This window comes from Ostrea edulis, chromosome 3 (assembly GCF_947568905.1).
Source record: "Ostrea edulis chromosome 3, xbOstEdul1.1, whole genome shotgun sequence".
Lineage (NCBI taxonomy): Eukaryota > Metazoa > Mollusca > Bivalvia > Ostreida > Ostreidae > Ostrea > Ostrea edulis.
Genome location: NC_079166.1, coordinates 94,339,869 through 94,361,677, shown reverse-complemented (window position 1 = coordinate 94,361,677; position 21,809 = coordinate 94,339,869). Strand labels below are relative to the sequence as shown.

At 36.3% G+C, this 21,809-nt stretch overlaps 1 protein-coding gene across 40 annotated transcripts in view; it reads left to right on the top strand.

Moving 5' to 3' along the window:
- The window catches only part of LOC125677364 (protein phosphatase 1 regulatory subunit 12A-like), a 96,165-nt gene that overhangs the window by 72,919 nt on the left and 1,437 nt on the right, over nucleotides 1-21,809 (top strand). For 38 of the 40 annotated variants that reach the window (XM_056159497.1, XM_056159496.1, XM_056159487.1 and 35 more), the window contains 4 exons: nucleotides 9,173-9,295; nucleotides 10,767-10,913; nucleotides 12,034-12,084; nucleotides 17,986-21,809. The exon at nucleotides 17,986-21,809 is cut by the window's right edge and continues 1,437 nt beyond it. In XM_056159497.1, the coding sequence (XP_056015472.1) occupies nucleotides 9,173-9,295; nucleotides 10,767-10,913; nucleotides 12,034-12,084; nucleotides 17,986-18,072 (408 nt within the window). In that variant the 3' untranslated portion in view covers nucleotides 18,073-21,809. Of the gene's footprint in view, nucleotides 1-9,172; nucleotides 9,296-10,766; nucleotides 10,914-12,033; nucleotides 12,085-13,366; nucleotides 13,454-17,985 lie in introns of all 40 variants that reach the window. The other 2 variants (XM_056159475.1, XM_056159472.1) reach the window with 1 other exon arrangement.

The window sequence follows — 21,809 nt, the reverse complement described above, 5'->3', positions numbered from 1 at the left end:
TATATAAATTTGTGATACAGCAAAGCAAGAATATAAGGCCTCAACCGTGCACATTTTTTGTGAACCCTAAATCGAAGGTTTTCACAAAAATTCCCTGAAAGCTCAAGTAATGAATGAAACTAATCTCATAAATATAGTAAATATATAAATACATTATATAACTCCAAGGTCTTCACCTGTACATAACTATGAAGTTTTCACCTGTACATTACTCCGAGGTTTTCACCTGTACATTACTCCGAGGTTTTCACCTGTACATTACTCTGAGGTTTTCACCTGTACATTACTCCGAGGTTTTTACCTGTACATTACTCCGAGGTTTTTACCTGTCCATAACTCCGAGGTTTTTACCTGCACATTTCCACTTGAACATTGTAAACTGAGATTTTTTTGTGTTTTGAAGAATTGATATTTCAGAAATTAAGTAGATAACGGTGTTACAGGTTGCTATGATTGGAGTCTCAAGATTGAAAGGTTTTCAAATAACCATAGTACATCAGTGCTTCAGTGCAGAAGGATGTAAAATGGAACACATTTTCTGTTGTTCAGTAAGAGTTATTTCCCTTTTAATGCATTGAAACTCAATAAAAAAAAAACCAGGAAGTAAATCTAGTTTTAAAAAGCTAAGTATGTTAGAAATGTTGTGTAGGATTACACAATTCTAACTACAATTCCTAGAACTAAGCATTCCGGTTTCAAATGATGTGTGATTAAAAATACTAGTGTGTTATGCGGATCAATCAGGCCCACCATGATAGAGGTGATTTTGAAGTTTTTTAAACATTGATGTGAAAGTTATCATGGGACTGTTATAGCTATCAATGTTGTAGATATTGTGACTCAAGGTGACATGTCCCGTTATTGACATTAATAGTATTGTGTGGTATTGGGAGTTTGTAACTCCTAGAACAATAGCAGTAGTTATAATGATGACATTAATAGTATTGTGTGGTATTGGGAGTTTGTAACTCCTAGAACAATAGCAGTAGTTATAATGATGACATTAATAGTATTGTGTGGTATTGGGAGTTTGTAACTCCTAGAACAATAGCAGTAATTATAATGGCATTAATAGTATTGTGTGGTATTGGGAGTTTGTAACTCCTAGAACAATAGCAGTAATTATAATGGCATTAATAGTATTGTGTGGTATTGGGAGTTTGTAACTCCTAGAACAATAGCAGTAGTTATAATGATGACATTAATAGTATTGTGTGGTTTTGGGAGTTTGTAACTCCTAGAACAATAGCAGTAATTATAATGGCATTAATAGTATTGTGTGGTATTGGGAGTTTGTAACTCCTAGAACAATAGCAGTAATTATAATGGCATTAATAGTATTGTGTGGTATTGGGAGTTTGTAACTCCTAGAACAATAGCAGTAGTTATAATGATGACATTAATAGTATTGTGTGGTATTGGGAGTTTGTAACTCCTAGAACAATAGCAGTAGTTATAATGATGACATTAATAGTATTGTGTGGTATTGGGAGTTTGTAACTCCTAGAACAATAGCAGTAGTTATAATGATGACATTAATAGTATTGTGTGGTATTGGGAGTTTGTAACTCCTAGAACAATAGCAGTTGTTATAATGATGACATTAATAGTATTGTGTGGTATTGGGAGTTTGTAACTCATTATGTTACAGAACTATAGCAGTAGTTATATAATGACATTTGTTAGGGCTGGGACAATTCAAGGTTAACTCGATTCGCTTCGGTTTCAATCCAGCAAAGCACGGTTCGGTTATTTTTTATTCGGTTCATGTTAGGTCCAATTTATCTAATGACAGCACAAAAATTAACAATTTTAATGAGTAGCATATAAGATTTGATTTTTTTGCCAAGTTGCAATGAAGTTGAACTGGGCTATTGGTTTGGTGATGCGGGCGGGCGGGTGGGTGAGTTGGCGGGCGGTTGGGCGTCAACAATTGGTTTCCGGAGGATAACTCGAAAAGTTTACAATCTAATCAAATGAAACTTTGATATATTGTTGGGTACCAGGTAAGGAAGACCCTTATTGATTTTGGAGAAAAATGATCAAAGGTCAAGGTCACAGTGATCGAAAATAGAATGAAAATTTCAGAAAAATTTGGTTTCCGGATGATAACTCAGAAAGTTTAAATCCGAATCAAATAAAACTTTGATATATTGTTGGGTACCAGGTAAGGAAGACCCCTATTGGTTTTGGAGAACAAAGGTCAAGGTCACAGTGACCGAATATAGTATGAAAATTTCAGAAATATTTGGTTACCAGATGATAACTCAGAAAGTTTGAATCCGAATCAAATGATACTTATAGATATTGTTATGTACCAGGTAAGGAAGACCCCTATTGATTTTGAGAAAATAAGTCAAAGGTCAAGGTCACAGTGATCGAAAATAGAATTAAAATTTCAGAAAAATTTGGTTTCCGGATGATAACTCAGAAAGTTTAAATCCGAATCAAATAAAACTTTGATATTGTTGGGTACCAGGTAAGGAAGACCCCTATTGATTTTGGAGAAAAAAGGTCAAAGGTCAAGGTCACAGTGACCCAATATAGAATGAAAATTTCAGAAATATTTGGTTTCCGGGTGATAACTCAGAAAGTTTAAATCCGAATCAAATGATACTTATAGATGTTGTTATGTACCAGGTACGGAAGACCCCTATTGATTTTGGAGAAAATAAGTCAAAGGTCAAGGTCACAGTGACTGAAAATAGATTTAAAATTCCAAAAAATTCTGGTAATTAGGATAACTCGAGAAAAAAAATTATTTGAATCAAATGAAACTTGGATATATTGTTGGATACCAGCAAAGAAAGGCCCCTATTGATTTTGGAGAAAAAAGGTCAAAGGTCAAGGTCACAGTGACCGAAAATAGATTGAAAACTTCAAACAAATATGGTTTCTGGACAGTAATTCGAAAAGTTTAAAACTGAAATTAGTTCTTCACAATTATAGATATGCCACATCATTCCTGACTTTACAATGTATCCCATGCAACTCGACTTATGCACCCCTGGGTGCATATATTGATTTTATTCAAGTTATATAACTATATGTCGTCATTTGTTAACGTCATATCTATTTATAACTTTGATAGAAAAAAGAAAACACTGACAGTCTATTAAAATTTGTTATATTAATGTGCTGCATAAGTTTTGGATTATTAAACAAATCTATAGTGAATCTAGAATGTATATGATATTGTTTTCATTGATATGCAAAAATTCAACAATTCTATGAATTGATAGTCTTTGAAAATCTCTCCTTTATTGATTTACTTCTCTCATGTTAACTGTCAAATTTATGTCATTACCTACGGTGTTGATTTCACTCCACCACTGACAGAAATGCTATATGTCATGTAAAGATAAACTGCAATGATCTTACGGATCATATTCTGTTGGTATCTGAGTGGTGAAAATGCTAACTCTCAACTCAGTAGTGATTTAAATCTCTGTTGCATAAAAAACCACATGTTCTGCACATCACTCGGACGCCATATTTGTTGTTTGGTGTAAGTAAAATTTAAACCGAACCGAACCAAAATCCAGAATTTGTAATCGGTGCATCGAACCAAATGGTATGAATCGCGGTGCACCGACATTTTCAGTGCACCGCACAGCCCTAACATTTGTGTTGCTGTCATCCAAAAAGTTAGAATTTGTTTATTGTGTATCATGTGGGTAAGTTTGTTATTGTGTGTCATGTGGGTAAGTTTGTTATTGTGTATCATGTGGGTAAGTTTGTTATTGTGTGTCATGTGGGTAAGTTTGTTATTGTGTGTCATGTGGGTAAGTTTGTTATTGTGTGTCATGTGGGTAAGTTTGTTATTGTGTGTCATGTGGGTAAGTTTGTTATTGTGTATCATGTGGGTAAGTTTGTTATTGTGTGTCATGTGGGTAAGTTTGTTATTGTGTATCATGTGGATAAGTTTGTTATTGTGTATCATGTGGGTAAGTTTGTTATTGTGTATCATGTGGGTAAGTTTGTTATTGTGTGGTAGTTGGATTTAAAGGACTTGATATCAAAATGGTGCAATATTTGTTGGGTACATACATAATGAGGAGTGTGTTGTGAGACTGTTCGATAGAATATTGAGGACTCTGTCCTAAGACTTCACGAGCTGTTTGCAATCTTATCTTTCCTGCAGTGAGATTTCACGAGCTGTTTGCAATCTTATCTTTCCTGCAGTGAGACTTCACGGGCTGTTTGCAATCTTATCTTTCCTGCAGTGTAATTTTGACTGTAGAACAATACCATGAAAGTAAAACTGCCGAGAATATAACATTTCTATAGAATGGGCATAGATATTAAGAGGAGGAAAGTCAAAGCTGACCGATAAGCAGGATGATCCACAAGGATTTTTTTTGAGGGGGAGGGGGATGTTAAATGATATATCTAAAATATGAACACAAAGAGGGTTTTTCTTCATGTTTGACCAGTTTTCCTCATGTAAGCCTCATAGATTCATCTAGAAGTTTACTGAGCAGGGTGTAAAGTCACATATTATAGATTAATAAATTCATCTAGAGATGTAAAGTCACATAATATAGATTCATAGTTTGTTTTCCAAGCACTGATCAATTCATTTGTGTCATTCAGATTCAGAACCTGTTTCGTGAACAATTTTCTATCCCCTGATAAAATTGCCTGCTTACGTGTAGTAATGCATTATAGAAAATCTCAGGAAACGTTTTCTCTCCTGTTACCAGAAGTGAATGATAGACACATGTGATGGATAAATCCCTAGAAATGAAAACATTACAGATTGAAACAGGGAGAACCTGATAATAGATGTGATAACGTGTGTACATGAAATTAAATGACTGTGCAGAGACCTAGCTGACCCCAAGGCAAGGAAACTCTATGTCCAGCCATTCACACACAAAAAACCATCAGGCAGATTATCTGTATGCATACAAAGAGTATTTTCTACAAAGAGGTCACCGCCATCCTCAGTAGAGTGAGGTTGATGTGCTGGTCACACGAGATGCTGGACCAGTACATGTGTACTCGGGTTTGATTATGATCAACAGAAAATAGTGTGTGTGTTGGGGGGGGGGGGGGGGGGGGGGGGGGGGGGTCACAGGTTCAACAGACATTTTCCGGTTCACCAAACGCACTAAAAAAATCTAATAACTGGAGGTTGTTTTGGTCAATTGATTGGTTGGTTGTATATTGCTTAAAGTCCCTCTCGAGAATCTTTCACTCATATGGAGACGCAGGATTGCCAGTGAAGGGCCGCAAAAATCAAATTGTATTTAAATATAGCATATGATCATAACACTAGTTTGGCTTGATTTAAGAATGAGGAGGGTTGGATGAGTGTATGTACTTCATGTATGTAATAATGATAATGAATTGAAGTAGCACCACAGTGTATCCTAATGCAAAGCAGGAACATTTAAGTCATACTGTTAGAGAGGGAGAAGTTGCAAAAGATGCCACTAAGTAGGATTAGTTTGTGGAACGAAGCACTGCGGTGTCAATGATGTGTTATCTAACAATATCTGTGTTATTTGTCACACTAATCAGGATTTGTGGATAAATAGATTTCATATTTCAGCTTTCTTTTTTCACCATCAAAGTCTAAGAATTTCTCCAAGATTAACATGCACTTGGTGTATGATATTCAGTCTGTTAATTGTACAGAGAGTAATTATTTATAATAAGAATTTCCCCAAAATTAACATGCACTCAGTGTATGAATAAAAAAGGGCAGTGATTTTATGTTTAATTGTACAGAGAGTAATTATTTATAACCAGAACAGATAATTTTTATTCATCATGCAGTAAGTGATGTTCTATACACTGTATAGAGTAATTATTTATAACCTGGATCCTGGAGAGATAATTTGTACAGCTATAACCATGTTCTACACTGTGAGTCGCCTTGACCTCCGTATGTTCCCAGCTTGACTTTTTTTTAAATTCCTTTTTTAAATGTCCTATTGACAGCAGTGCTGACGGATCGATAGACATGACACTGTTATGATGACCTGATTATCACTTATCTGTACAAGACAACCTTTCATATTCTTTAAAGCACACTTTGTTTGCTTATCACATTTTGTTTTCTCAACAATCAACATTTCATACACCTATGAGTTTAGTGTGGAGACTTCCACACAGAAGGCCTGATATTTGTTTAGTGTCTGAACACAACCTGTCAGTTTGGTGTATTTTTTCTATATTTTACTGTCCCTGTGCGCCTGTCTCCCACAGGAGAATAGAAATTGTAGATCCTCCACTTGATTTGACTTGCACTTCCCCGTCGCAGTAACATTTGTTGTGTACTTTCTGCCCCGTCCATGAAAGAGAGGAAAAAATTGTGAATCCACCTCTTGAATTTTGAAGCTGTGCGTGAACCCCTACAGATGTGTGTGAGGGAAATCTGGAAAGGAATGCTGTGCTGAGAGGGCAGCTGCGGAGAATAAACACAGACAGGAATCAGCCTAATACTTATATCATAATGTAGATAGGATCTATATATAGTTAGCATATTGTGAGTTAATGGATTAACTGGTACCAGCCACAGCCAAAGGAAGGTGAAGGGAGTACTGGTGTAGAAATAGTGGTTTTAGGAGATCCACACTGCACTGTGGGATGTTAGGAGATCCACACTGCACTGTGGGATGTTAGGAGATTGATACAGACAGAACACATTTCCATGGTGAAGACTATTCACATTTGAATTCATGGCAGCTGAGCATCCATTAAGTTATTTGTGCTGTGAGTGAATTCAACGGAACTGTTCTGGAATACACTGACGTGTTGGACAACATCAACACCCAGCATGTCTCATCCTCACCGCTACAGCGTGGGCTCCAGCTACCCCAATTTGAGTGGCTCCTACTCCAGCTCACTGTACGGTGGCTATGGTGGGTCTCTGGGCTCCAGTGCCTACAGTTCAGGCCTGGGGTCAGGCTATAGTTCAAGGTCAGGATCCACCAGCAGTCTGTCCAGTATAGGGAGTTCCTACAGCCCAGCGCTGTCAGCTTACAGGGTGGGGAACTAGTTTAGTCCTACTATTGTACTTGATTTCTAGCGTGTGTGATTGTATGCTCTTCACTCGTGATGAATTGACAAAAATCCCAAAATATTAATTTGTCCCTTGGTGCCCCCTCCAAGTAAGTTAAGCCGTGGGACGGGGGCAGGGGTGTCTTGTATTCTATCTGTTGATTTATATTGCGACTTTTTAATTTTTAATGAATAAAAAAGAGGGAGAGGTAAACTTTGTACATGTTCAAAGTTATGTAACAGACAAAGGGCATGTAAATATTGAAAGGTTGAATTTGCGATCATGGCAGACATAGTGTGTTCTAAACATGTATATTATGTACTGCTTGCGAGTAATTGAATATTCTCATGATATGTTTTCACATATTCAGCATCATCGTACACATCCAATAATGTGTTGTTGTGTAGTTACGCAGAAGATTCCATATCCTGTCCACAAAGTGTTCCTATAGTGTAGCATGTACACATGTCAGGGAAGTAAAATCTGCACGTCAAGTATTGATAGAAATGTACACATTACAAGTACCAGGCATAACTGTTCAAAGTGCATGCATGTTTCCCAGGCTGATTGTCACTGAAAGAGATTTACTTAGTACAGTAATCCCACACATATTACACAACAAGTGGGTGTGTCGAGGGGGCGGGGGGACTTTCAATGTGTAGTCTCTTCTCCTTTGCATACACCCATCTTTATTTAGATTATGCAGTAGTAAAATAAATTCTAGTTTTATAAAAAAAATCTTAGTGGATGGTGATTGGTATCCATGGCAATTGGTTTCTGACAAAATGGACAGGCACCTGATATTGATGATTTTTTGGTACCTTTTGTTAATTGATAGGTGTGTGTTACGCTGTTCTCAGAGGATAACATTTCTTGTTTACACCGTGTAAGTAACAAGAAACGTCCATTTAAAGAAGAAAAGTTTTGTTATTTTTGTTTGAAGGTCTTGGTGTGTTTTGTCCAATGATAGTAATCCATCTTTAGAGACAGATTTTCTGATCTCGGAATGAATAGGATGAAAAGCTGGAAACCTTCACCGGCTTTTCTGTTAACAAGAGTGAATATGCAGTACATAATGTGTATTCTTCTCAGTGAAGGGTGTTTTCTATGACAATTTTTATATGTGGGGGAAATGATTGCCAGTTATGTACAGGTAAACTAGTAGTGGTTAGATCTTGTAGATATGGTCAGCTGTTCCTGTCGTACTATGTACAGGTAAACTAGAAACTATCAAACAGAAACTAGTTATAAGATGATACTGTAGAACTGAATGGTTACTGTCAAACAGAAACTAGTTATAAGATGATACTATAGAACTGAATGGTTACTGTCAAACAGAAACTAGTTATAAGATGATACTGTAGAACTGAATGGTTACTGTCAAACAGAAACTAGTTATAAGATGATACTGTAGAACTGAATGGTTACTGTCAAACAGAAACTAGTTATAAGATGATACTATAGAACTGAATGGTTACTGTCAAACAGAAACTAGTTATAAGATGATACTATAGAACTGAATGGTTACTGTCAAACAGAAACTAGTTATAAGATGATACTAGAACTGAATGGTTACTGTCAAACAGAAACTAGTTATAAGATGATAGACAGGGTCGTACTAGTTTACATTATTTTGAAATTAAGTTCAACATTAATTATTATCAAATACATGTAAACAAAATGTTCTGTGTAATTTTTTAATTGTAAACATGCATACATGTGACTGTTAGACTAAATTCAAAGGGCTAGACCTGACACTCTGTTCAAGTTTTTTTTCATTCTGCATGAATTTTAATGTACAGGCGCGACAGTGTGAATGAGGTTAAAACAATTTTGTGTACAATCTGTACATGTCACATGTATGTACATGTATTTGTTTTAAATCTACCTAGATATAACAGCTATGTAACAAGTGCTCTGTTCTCTTCATTTTCATGATTTGAAAGAAAAAAAAAGAATTTTTAAGTTACAATGAGGAGTGCTTACAGAGTGATGTTTTGCAAAGTTTGCATTAAAATTGAGGAGACGGATTGGTCCTCTAGTCAGTTTGACAATATCGTGAATGAAAATTTAATGCACAAATTAAAATAACAAAAAACACAAACAAGAAAAAGCCTGAAAAGCTTTGTTGCTTATATTTTGTTCTGCTATTTTCAGAGTTCTGGTCGGTACGGACGATACCCGTCAACGTCGGACGTTTCAGACCGTTACAGACCCAGTCCATATATAGAAACCTCCAAGTCCACAACAGCAATAGACAGCTCTCTAGATTATAAAAGAGTCAGTATAATGAATGTGTGATTATCATAGAAAGTCTCAATGAACGAGCATCAGTGATTAAATAGTCTCCGTATGATTATCTTCTACACGGTATGTGGGTAGAGTAAATATTAACTTCTACACGGTATGTGGGTAGAGTAAATATTAACTTCTACACGGTATGTGGGTAGAGTAAATATTAACTTCTACACGGTATGTGGGTAGAGTAAATATTAACTTCTACACGGTATGTGTGTAGAGTAAATATTATCTTCTACACTGTATGTGGGTAGAGTAAATATTTTAGACAGTTTTAAACTTCTCATCAGCTCCTGTCAATGAAAGGTGAAGATAACAAACAGTGATCAATCTCATAACTCCTATAAAGGTGAAGATAACGAATCGTGATCAATCTCATAACTCCTATAAGCAATACAAAATAGATAGTTGGGCAAACACGGACCCCTGGACACACCAGGGATGGGATCAGATGCCTAAGAAGAGTAAGCAACTCCCGTGGATCAGTTACAACCGCCGTGAGGCCTATATCCTGATAAGGTAAACGGAGTTATCCGTAGTTAAAATCAGTGCCAAGAACAGCCTAACAATCGGTATCGAAACACGTCAGACAGCATTTGACCCAATGATGTAAAAGTTATACGGTACCAATTTTGATGCACCAGATGCGCATTTCGACAAATAATGTCTCTTCAGTGATGCTCAACCGAAATGTTTGAAATCCAAAATAACTATGAAGTTTTAGAGCTAAATATAGCCAAAAACAGCGTGCCAAAAAAGTGGAACCAAATTCATCCAAGGATAAGAGCTATGCATGAGGGAGATAATCTTTAATTTTGAAATGAATTTCTAAATTTTGTAACAGCAATTAAATATACATCCGTATTTTCAAGTTAGTAACGAAGTACTTAGCTACTGGGCTGTAGAGACCCTCGGGGACTAACAGTCCACCAGCAGAGGCCTCGACCCAGGGGTCATAATGTAAAACTTATACGGTACCAATTTTGATAGGTTGTATTGATGAACTAGATGGTTATAACGGCCATAGAATTCGCGAAATACTGGCTTGTAGATTTTAATGCCATTACTTGGTGGAGGTAATGATGTTAGCCTATGAAGGATATTTTACCGGTACTTACATAATGTATCTTAAGCACCACATCATCTTTACATACTAGTTTTATGAAATTTTATGGATTTTGTCAACAAAAAAAGGAGTTTATTTGATAGCTAATCTCTCATACGGCTACTCTTTGTCTCGATCTGCTGCTTTCTTTCTTTACGAGGAGAAATTTCACTTCGTTGATAATTTGTGATTTGATATGGCTGCACCAGTAAACAAAGAGATTTAATATTCAACAGAACATTATGAAACCACACTACTCTGTTGATAAAATTCAGATTGGGTATCGTCAGAGTGGTGCAAGTTCTATCCGTGTGTATGTTAATTAATGTGAACTTTTTTTTTTGGCAGTTATATGAAGATGAAAAATCTAATAGTGAACGATTAAAGCGTGAACTAGCTGACACAAAAAAAGAACTCTTGGAGGCTAAAGGAGAACTAGACAGGCTGGTCAAGCGAAGCGAGCAGGCACGGGTATCTGACACTAACGAAAAAAGGGTGAGTAGCAGGCTCGAGTATGTGACACTAACGAAAAAAGGGTGAGTAGCAGGCTCGAGTATGTGACACTAACGAAAAAAGGGTGAGTAGCAGGCTCGAGTATGTGACACTAACGAAAAAAGGGTGAGTAGCAGGCACAGGTTTCTGACATTAACGAAAAAAGAGCGAGTTTTAGTGAATTGTATCAGTAAACTGTCAAACTTAGTATTAATACCCCACCCACCTCACACACCCCTGTGTCAGAGCTGCATAATTTCCTGATTTACCAAAAACACTGTGCAGTCTTAAAAATACTGATATGTTAAAGGGTTGTTTATCAAGTTTGACAGTTTTAAGTTGATGACTGAATACTATTAGTTACACAGTTAGTGACCTGATACGGAAAAATACATGGTGTGAAAAGAAAACCCGTATCGGGCTCGGCTTCGCCTCGCCCGATACGGGTTTTCTTTTCACACCATGTATTTTTCCGTATCAGGTCACTAACTGACTGTGTAACGAATTTATCACGTCGAAGACCTCTAACTGTATATGTGGGAGTCTATATCATACAACTTAGTCAAATGTCTTTCCTTTTGAAATGCCTGCAAGTCGAACCCGACGATAAATAAAATTACTCGCCCAATACGGATTTTACTCGCATGATACGGTTTTTTTCACGGCGTCATGTGACCAAGATCTGACCAATCAGATTTCAACAATTTTGTCTGAGGCGTGATAAATTAAATTCTGTCTTGTTGATGACTGAGTACATTAAATTCTGTCTCGTTGATGTGTGGTTGATGACTGAATACATTAAATTCTGTCTCGTTGATGTGTGGTTGATGACTGAATACATTAAATTCTATCTTGTTAGCTTGTTGATGTGTGGTTGATGACTGAATACATTAAATTCTATATTGTTAGCTTGTTGATGTGTGGCTGATGACTGAATACATTAAATTCTATATTGTTAGCTTGTTGATGTGTGGTTGATGACTGAATACATTAAATTCTATATTGTTAGCTTGTTGATGTGTGATTGATGACTGAATACATTAAATTCTAGTTATCTTATTGATGTGTGGTTGGGTTATGTTCATAGAGTGTAACTAATTTTCATTCATTAAAATGTTTTCAGGAAAAAAGGGCTTTAGAAAGAAAGTTATCAGAATTAGAAGAAGAATTAAAGGTAAGATTTGAAATGTAGCCTTGTAGTCTAGCAGTGTGTTTCTCTTCTCATTGTAAGGGGGGGGGGGGGGGGGGGGGTACTAAATGTCTATTGACACTGTCTCTCTTTTCTCTATTGCTTCAGTAGTCTGAACAACATTTTACAGTATGTAATCTTCTATGTCAGGGCAGGAGGAGTTATCTCTCTTTCTATGTTGATTCTCAAATTTTTGATGGGGAAAATTATCCATGTCCGGGTTCAAAACTTTTTAAATTATTTTATGAATTATAAAGATGACATTTTTTTGGTCAATATAAATATTTTGTGATATGTTATGAAGTTGGTAAAAGTTTGGCCTGGGCAGTAATTATACATATATCTAGTTGGAAATTATTTTAGATAGTTTTATGAACAATATCAGCTCATTGCAAGAAATGCTCAGTCTTACATGTGAACTCCCTAAAACTGCTAGTGTTAACAACATATCTAGGCTATTATAAAGGTTATGGGTACACTATTGGACACAAATTGTCACCCGAATGAGATTTAAATGTCTTGTGGCCAAATGTTAAACAATCCATCAGGACAATTAACATGAAAATGCATCTCATCCATCAGGACAAATAACATGAAAATGTAATCGTCCAGACATAATTTCCTCTTGACCAGAAATTTTTCAAAAGTTTAGAATATCACAACTGTTTGACTGCACCAGATATCCTGAAACACAGCTTTCCACATTCTTATTAATGTTGCAAAACATTCTACTTTCATTTTCAAATTTCAAACCAATGAAAAGAAAATTTCTGTTAAAAATTTTTTTTATTGAACTGTTTTGTTTTTTAAATTTCAATTTTAATAATTGATGTATTTTATTGATAATTTTACACGGCAACTTTGATTCAGAAGGAACAGGGACCAAATCAAATTTCTGATGTCAACAAAGTAAAAACAACTTTTTATTTTGTTTAATGTATCAAGTTGAGAAACTTTACAGATTATACTGATTGGGAAAAAATTCTCTTTCATACAAAACAACATTTGCTTCTCAGTCACGAGTTTGGACAGGTGTTGGATGAGTTTAGTTAGCAACTGTTCAGAGTTCTAGGACGTCTCCATATGAGTGAAATGTTAAACAATATAAAATCAATCAGAGTTCTAGGTCGCACAAAATTTTGGTCTTCATTAATAAGAAGAAGTGCACCCATAACTTTTGTACAGACTGTAGAAACTGCTTTAGCTTGATCACAATATGCACAATGGTTGCCATGGTTACAGGTGGCTTTGTACACTTTATTTCCAGCATATGAACAAATTTAAGGCAGAAAACGCCAAACTAAAGGAGGAGAACCGGGCCCTCACCCGAGTTATTTCCAAACTCTCTAAATAGGTAACCTCACTAACGACTGCATTGTGCTCCATTCAGTTTTAGTTGGGTTTTTTTTTATTATTATTATTTTTTTTTTTTTCCTCAGAGCATTTTTTAGATGGGATACCTGGTCTCTAGCCCCTCCCCCTTCCCTCGTTCCCTGGAGAATTAACAGGTTAGGTGGGATACCTGGTCTCTAGCCCCTCCCCCTTCCCTCGTTCCCTGGAGAATTAACAGGTTAGGTGAGATACCTGGTCTCTAGCCCCTCCCCCTTCCCTCGTTCCCTGGAGAATTAACAGGTTAGGTGAGATACCTGATCTCTAGCCCCTCCCCCTTCCCTCGTTTCCTGGAGAATTAACAGGTTAGGTGAGATACCTGATCTCTAGCCCCTCCCCCTTCCCTCGTTTCCTGGAGAATTAACAGGTTAGGTGAGATAACTGATCTCTAGCCCCTCCCCCTTCCCTCGTTTCCTGGAGAATTAACAGGTTAGGTGGGATACCTGGTCTCTAGCCCCTCCCCCTTCCCTCGTTCCCTGGAGAATTAACAGGTTAGAGTAGACATGAGTGCCTTGTCGGATACACTGGGTCAAATGAACTCTCTATGCTGTATTATTTGATAATTACACAAGTTCATTGTGTTAGTAGAAGAAACTTTTACATATAGTGATTTGGCAATATTTCATTTGAAAATTTTGTTTGTCTTTCCGACACTTTGTGAGGATGGTATTGTGCATTTTGAAAGAAAAGAAAGGGGGTGGGGGGGGGGGGTGGGTTATGAATTGCCTTGTCTTTCAATTCCAATCCAGAGATGTAACTAAAATGAACTACACAAGGAATTACTACTGATTATTCCAAGTTCTCTATTTGTACTCCAACAAAATTGTAGGTTAATTAGGAGCCAGTAATTGTTCTGATTGGTGTTTTAGTAGTTTAGTGGGAAGTGTGCCCCCAGATTTAGATTCCCATGGGTTCAGGTCATAGCATCCTATGCATTTTCTAAATTTTGTTGAAGCATGAAACAGTTTTATGTACTGCAAAACTTCATATACATCGTACACTCTGCCACATCTCTTCTCACACACAATGCACTCCTAGAGGATTGTAAACATACCATGGCTAACAGTGGAAAGCACTGGGTGCATGACAAAAGGTATGACGTACTGCGGCCCAGTAACACATGACATTTTTAAGAGCTAGTGATGGCTGCTTGGAGCCACGGATCTTTTGGATTTAATTCACACCTGTCGGGGTAGAGATGGCTACTTGGAGCCACGGATCTCTCTGATTTAATTCACACGTGTCGGGGTAGAGATGGCTGCTTGGAGCCACGGATCTCTCTCGGATTTAATTCACACGTGTCGGGGTAGAGATGGCTACTTGGAGCCACGGATCTCTCTGATTTAATTCACACGTGTCGGGGTAGAGATGGCTACTTGGAGCCATGGATCTCTCCGATTTAATTCACATGTGTCGGGATAGAAATGGCTGCTTAGAGCCACGGATCTCTCGGATTTAATTCACACGTGTCAGGGTAGTTTTTACTTTTGTAATCGACATTTCCAGGGTGTGGGTCTGTAGTGTAGATTTAAATTTGTACCAGAATGTCTGTCAATCTTACCGTAGTGGTTATGTAGAACGATTAGTAACAGATTGGTGATTGGTATCCATGTCACTATATATTGTTATACACCTTTAATTATCTGTCCTATATAAAACTAATACAATTTAGAACCAGCATTGTACCTGTTAGGCTAACTCTTATACTTGTGGTCTATTGACCGGTCAACAGTTTATGAACTGTAGGGGGGGAGGGGGGGATAGTCTGCCCTATTTCTATTGGCTATGCAAGTCATGTGATTCTCGGTCTGCTGTTTTGTTTACCTAATGGTGAGACTCTCTGATTTGACTGATGATGAAATACACTGTCAGAACGCAGAGTAGAAACACGAGACATATATTAATTATCAGTTTAGATATTGGGCAGGTTTTCTTTTAAACTTAGTCTAGTGGATAAGCTGATAAATGTTTGCAATCACTGTTTTGTTAAAAGTTTAAAGTCAACAAACCATATGCATCTAGTAAAAACCTAAAAATGAAGGTGTATGAACAAAACAGTTATAGACTGTGTCCTTGGACAACAGCTGTTTTGTTTGACCCTCAGCCTGCGGCTTTGGGCAACAGATCTATTCTCAGGTCAAACAAAACGGCTGTTGTCTGAGGACACAGTCAATAAAGTTCTGTCTATTACAGATTTTAAATACAACTTGTATTCTGACCCACAGTGTTGAACAGTTTTAAATTTTCCGGTATCGCCAATGCTGGGGGAAAAAAACACAGATTTGTCGATGCTTGAACATTGACAGGGATTTTTATGCACATTACTTGGTTTAAGTAAAGTTGCCAAAGTGTTTTTCAAATGTTTAGTTCACTGATTGTTTTAATACTTAGTACAGGACAGTAGATTTTTATATTGATAGCTTAGTACAGATAGCTTAGTACATGTCACTGATTGTTTTAATACTTAGTACAGGACAGTAGATTTTTATATTGATAGCTTAGTACATGTCACTGATTGTTTTAATACTTAGTACAGGACAGTAGATTTTTATATTGATAGCTTAGTACAGGACAGTAGATTTTTATATTGATAGCTTGGTACATGTCACTGATTGTTTTAATACTTAGTACAGGACAGTAGATTTTTATATTGATAGCTTAGTACAGGACAGTAGATTTTTATATTGATAGCTTAGTACATGTCACTGATTGTTTTAATACTTAGTACAGGACAGTAGATTTTTATATTGATAGCTTAGTACAGGACAGTAGATTTTTATATTGATAGCTTAGTACAGGACAGTAGATTTTTATATTGATAGCTTAGTACATGTCACTGATTGTTTTAATACTTAGTACAGGACAGTAGATTTTTATATTGATAGCTTAGTACATGTCGTTATCTTACCATCGTAAGTTTTTGCATGTTTTATAAGTGAAATACAACATATCATGTACATTGATATTCAGTTTACATACTCATTAATATTCGTAGATTTCTCCAAAAAATATTTTACTCTATCACGTGCTGTTATATGATATACTCCACAGGAAATTTGCTTTTTTGGGGGGGGGGGGGGGGGTTAAAAACCTCAAAAGTTGTTTTCACTTGCTCACAGCTTGAAACCAAATGTTAGCTAGACAGTATAAGAAATTCTGCACATCATCATGATCATATATATATATAATTCAGTCAGTGTTGCTCTTGACTTTGTCATTGCCTTTTTTTGGGGGGGGGGGGTGAATTTTTTTTTTTTTTTTTTTTTGGTGCTTTTGGGGGGGGTGCTTTTTTTTTTTTTTTTTTTTTGGTGCTTTTTTATCAACAATGGAATGGTGCTATTGTGATCACAGCAAAACATATATATCTGAGTGGTACATCTAATATTGCTTGTCTGCCAGCAACATGTCTTAATTCCTGTCAATCTGATTAAAACCAGATCCTGAGATCCGCTCACTTAGATCGCTACACTAGGATCTGACGTAACCCCATAGGGGGTCATGTCCGCATGACCTTTCGCTTGGAATATTCATGAGAACTATCAGCCAGTCAGATTGTGCCATACAGGCAATGGTGGCTATTTAGGCGGTTCCTGGCAATTCGTAAACAAATTGCTGTAATCTCTCTCCCACGAAGTTTATTCCACACTGTAAATTTGTATATTCTCGCATAACGAATTTTAAACTTTCCCAATAATGCCTAATCTATTCCGTTCATTCAAACAACAAAACGTACAATATGAAATATACCCAAATTAAATTAATTGTGAATTCAGATCTATGTATGAATAGGGACGGGTACGAATTGAATAGTTTTCAAGATGGTTTACTTAAATAACGCGAGGAATTTAACGCCAGTCGACGTAAACGGTGCATTGTGACGTCGCATCTAGCTGCGATATGTTTTCTTTCAAACTCCATCCAGATTTTTTAACGTTTGAATGAAAGAAAACCCGCAGAGAAAACAGACGTTGTTTAAATCGCATGTTTTGAAAGGTGTGCAGTCGTCTGTCAAACGCGCAGCCATTTTTTTTTTTTTTTTTTTTTTTTTTTTTTTTTTTTTTTTTTTGCATCTCTAGCGTAAATAATGACGCAAAGGTTCATGGGAGAAAAATTATCGTTGGTATAAATCGACAGGGTCAATTTGATTGGCTTAACGAAAGGTCATGCGGACGTGACCCTATATGGGGTTACGTCAGATCCTAGTGTAGCGATCTAAGTGAGCGGATCTCAGGATCTGGTTTCAATCAGATTGTAATTCCTGTAAATAATAAGTAAAAATAGAAAAGATATATCTAAACACCATACACATCATTCAAAATCTGCTATTGCCATATTAATGCTCATCTTGTTAGAGACATACAAGTGCTTAGCTTTCATATTCATAGCTTGACCTTGCAGTTTGCCAATTTCACTTACTAGAATTCATTTTGTTAGTATCTTGTAGGTGTTATCAAATTGAAATTGCTGATAAAAGTTTTCATTCTTCACATGTTTCAGAAAATGGAAATCTTAAAAGAGGACAACAAACGACTAAAAGAAGAAAATGGTGCATTGATCCGGGTCATAAGCAAGTTGTCCAAATAAGGACCAGTTTATGGAACCAGTCAACTATGTCTAGGCAATTCTCAGTGCAATGTATCGGACAGATTTTGTTTTAATTATGTATGTAATTGTTATATGTCTTCCATAGAATCAGTTCAGGTTTTAGAATATTGTGGATGGAAGAAAACCAGGTGTAAGAAGCTTATTCTAGCTGGGTTTTTTTTTTGTTTTTGTTTTTTTTTATATTTACTTAAAATACAACTTTTTTGTATTATTTAGAATTTTTCAAAAGGCCTCCTAATAACTGTTCGAATTTATGAATGATACCATTTTTTGTAAAATTATTATTTTAATATGGCAGTGTTCAGAAAAAGAGAAGATTACTCTTAAAGGGAAAGTCAGGTCATCTAAGCATACACAATATGTTTTGATGTTCATTGTGTAAATCTGCTGTTCAGTGTGCTTATATAACCTCACCTCGGCCAGTTGATCTCGAAGCTTTAGGTGATCAAAACCTTAGAAAGAAGTCTTTCACCGATCAGAGATGTTTATTATCACAGTCAATGTGTTGTGTCTGGAAAAAAAATAGTGCATACAAAGTTCCGGCTGTGGAGTGATCCACAGATGTAATATATTTGTTTCTTATCCAGACTTTTCTGTTTTCATTGTGGAGTAGGGGGGAAGGAGGTGGATTTATTTTAGTTAGATAGTGCGTGCCCAGAAGTGTGGAGAATATATTAGTCTCTCTGTTCATTGTGAACTTTAACAAATGAGTTAAATGTGCTCTATCCTAATCTACAAGTTTTTGCATAGAATTTGTAAACTTTTGAAACCATGGACAAAAAACAATGCAACCAATATCTACACACTGCTTCCTGTTTGTTTTGTTACGAGAGCACTGGTAACAGTGTTCAATAAATTTTTTTCATTATTACAATTTCTCCCTCCCTCCTTTTTTTCCATTTTGGTTGTTTTTTCTTTGTTTTGCTTTGCTATATTTTTTTTTTTTTTTTTTGGTTGAATTTTCGTCAGAGTTAATAGATGGGTGATGGAGACTTGTGATTCAGGAACCTCACCGAGTTGTACATTTTCAGTTTTGTCGCAGTCCCCTCCCCCTTAACATTGCATTTATTTTATGAACAATAAGCACAGTTCTCTAAAGTCTTGTATTTTTGTTGACTAAGCTATGTGTAAAGATTAGTTTTATGTCCAGTAAATTCCTGAATTTTGCAAAATTCTCTTTCACACTTTTAATGCTTTCTCCTTCATCTTTAAACCCCAATGACATTTTAAGTGGCTTTGCCAAATTTATTTGAAGGCTAATCTTTAGTTTGAATTCTGAGAACCAGTGATATGATTAGAGATGTGTATTGGACAGGTTCTGGAGTAAAGGCTGGTGATGTTGAGGGCGTGTCCCTCTGGAATTAAATAGTCTGGTTATTTGTCCATCCAAGTTCATTTTCTTTCCTGACTAATACAGATATTCTTATATTTTATTACCAAAGTTTCAAACAAATATTCACATTTTTATACTGAAGAATACATATACATGTAATGTACGCATTTCATGGAAGATTTTATCAATGAGATGGCGTTTCTTATTTTCATTTCTGAACAGCTGACCGTCGGGATTCTTATAATGTAACAGTAGAAATTGAGATGTACTACTGTAAAAACAGCTTTTGTGCTGATTCTGGGCGTACTTGATGAAGTACCCCGTAGTACCGCAAGTACCGATTCTGATGCTAGCGCTATACTGTGTGTATTGACTAACACCTAGCCCACTAGACAGATGAAATAACTATATATATATATATATGTATGTATACATTGGCTGACTAGTACTAATTTATTCTGTGTATCAGCATTTATTTCACGTGATGAGGGACCTGTAGAGGACAGACAAGCGACATGTTTTGTATGTGACGGCCTCAGATCCTTGTATCATGTAGATAGAATTCGTCATATGGTGCTATATATACCACTGGTTTCCATAGCGATTTTTATTATTATTATGTAAATTGTTTGGGTTTTTTTGTTTGTTTGTCTTTTTGCTTGTTTTTGTTGACATGGTATAAAGCTAATCTGTCAAATCTGGTCATGTCACCTTTAATCATTCAAAAGTAATCATGGAGGGATAGTGTTGTGATTCACTCGGAATCCATCAAGACAGCAGAGGTTCCTGGGTCCATCGAGACAGCAGAGGTTATCGGGACAGGAGAAGTTTCCCGGGTCCATTGGGAGAGCAGAAGATCCCGGACTAATCAGACACAGGTAAACATGAAGCGGACTTTAGGAGCCATCCTACCTGTGTTTATTGTATGTCAGAACAGCAAACCGTGAAATTCACAGAATGAGGACGTAAAGCAGTGTATGAATATCAGTTAAATTCACGGAACTAGGACGTAAAGCGGTGGATTGAACAGTGTATGGATATCAGTTAAATTCACGGAACGAGGACGTAAAGCGGTGGATTGAACAGTGTATGAATATCGGTTAAATTCTGTTTCATGTTTCTCAGGACGAGTCACTAGTCAATTTACGGTACTTGGAGCATTTGGTCTGAAATTCAGACCGAGGCCACTGGTTTGTGTATAGTCCTTTACATGTACATAATGATCATCACAAACAATTCTTATGGACTAAAACTTTGATGGAAACTTAAAGTACCAATATGAATGGGTTTTTTATTACAGATATAAGGAAAGTGTCTTTCTCTGTTGGGTATCTTTTCAATCTACAGCAGCTGTAGAGGTATGAATTTTCTAACATAAAGCTGCCACATTGAACCTACATAACATGTGTTGTCTTTGTTTACCAGTCATTGGCTCTGCCACCTCTTATCATCTACTGTATTGTGGAACCAGTTCATGAGATTATTGTTTTGAATATATATATATTATATAGTGCATTGTGTAAATCTGTTATATAGTTTGTTTTCTGTTGTATTTATAGAAATTATTGGAGTAGAAGAATTCCAAAACCTCTTCTAATTGCACACACACAGATAAATATATATTAGATCCTAAGTAGAAGTAAATATCCACACAAGTAATAGGATGATTAAGAAAAATCAGAATGCTGAAAATCACTGAATCACTTTCATTTTCCATCTACAGATGCCTGAGATAAATGAACCACCGTTTGAGTTATTTTTGGTGTTCTGGGGTTTCGTTATTTTCTATATATAGCTTTACTTCCTCGTTCCCTTACTTTTGGCACATTTCTCCAAGAAGAATCAGGAGGTGGCAGATCACGTGATCAACCTACCCAAGATTCCTCTTGTTAAATGGCTGCTTTTCACGGTGACATGTTGGACCCTGAATTAGTAGGGGAGTAATGAAGTTGCAGTTTAGTATCTTTGAACGGTTTTAGCGATTTTCCTAAAGGGGAGGTCATGCAGAAGTGATTTATTGATTGCGACTTTACACAGTTTTGGCAATATTTCAGCCATTTTACAGCGGCATTAATTTTGTTATTTTATTTTCTGTGTATAAGATACTTCCATGTAGTGTATTTTGAGGTAGAATTTACAGCATAATCAGTTTTACTGTGTCAGACAATGGGAAAACTTCAGTGTCAGGAAATGATGACAATTTTTCCTCATTTTCCTACATTTTGCGTATTTTAAAGTTGGATGTCTTAAGCTGTTATTTCAAACTTCCAAAGTAAAATACTCTACAGGTGACATGTTGGACCTGAAATTTGTAGGAAGATGAAAATTGCATTATTTATAGAGATGTTGATTTGATTAACTTGTGATTTAACAGTTCAAATTT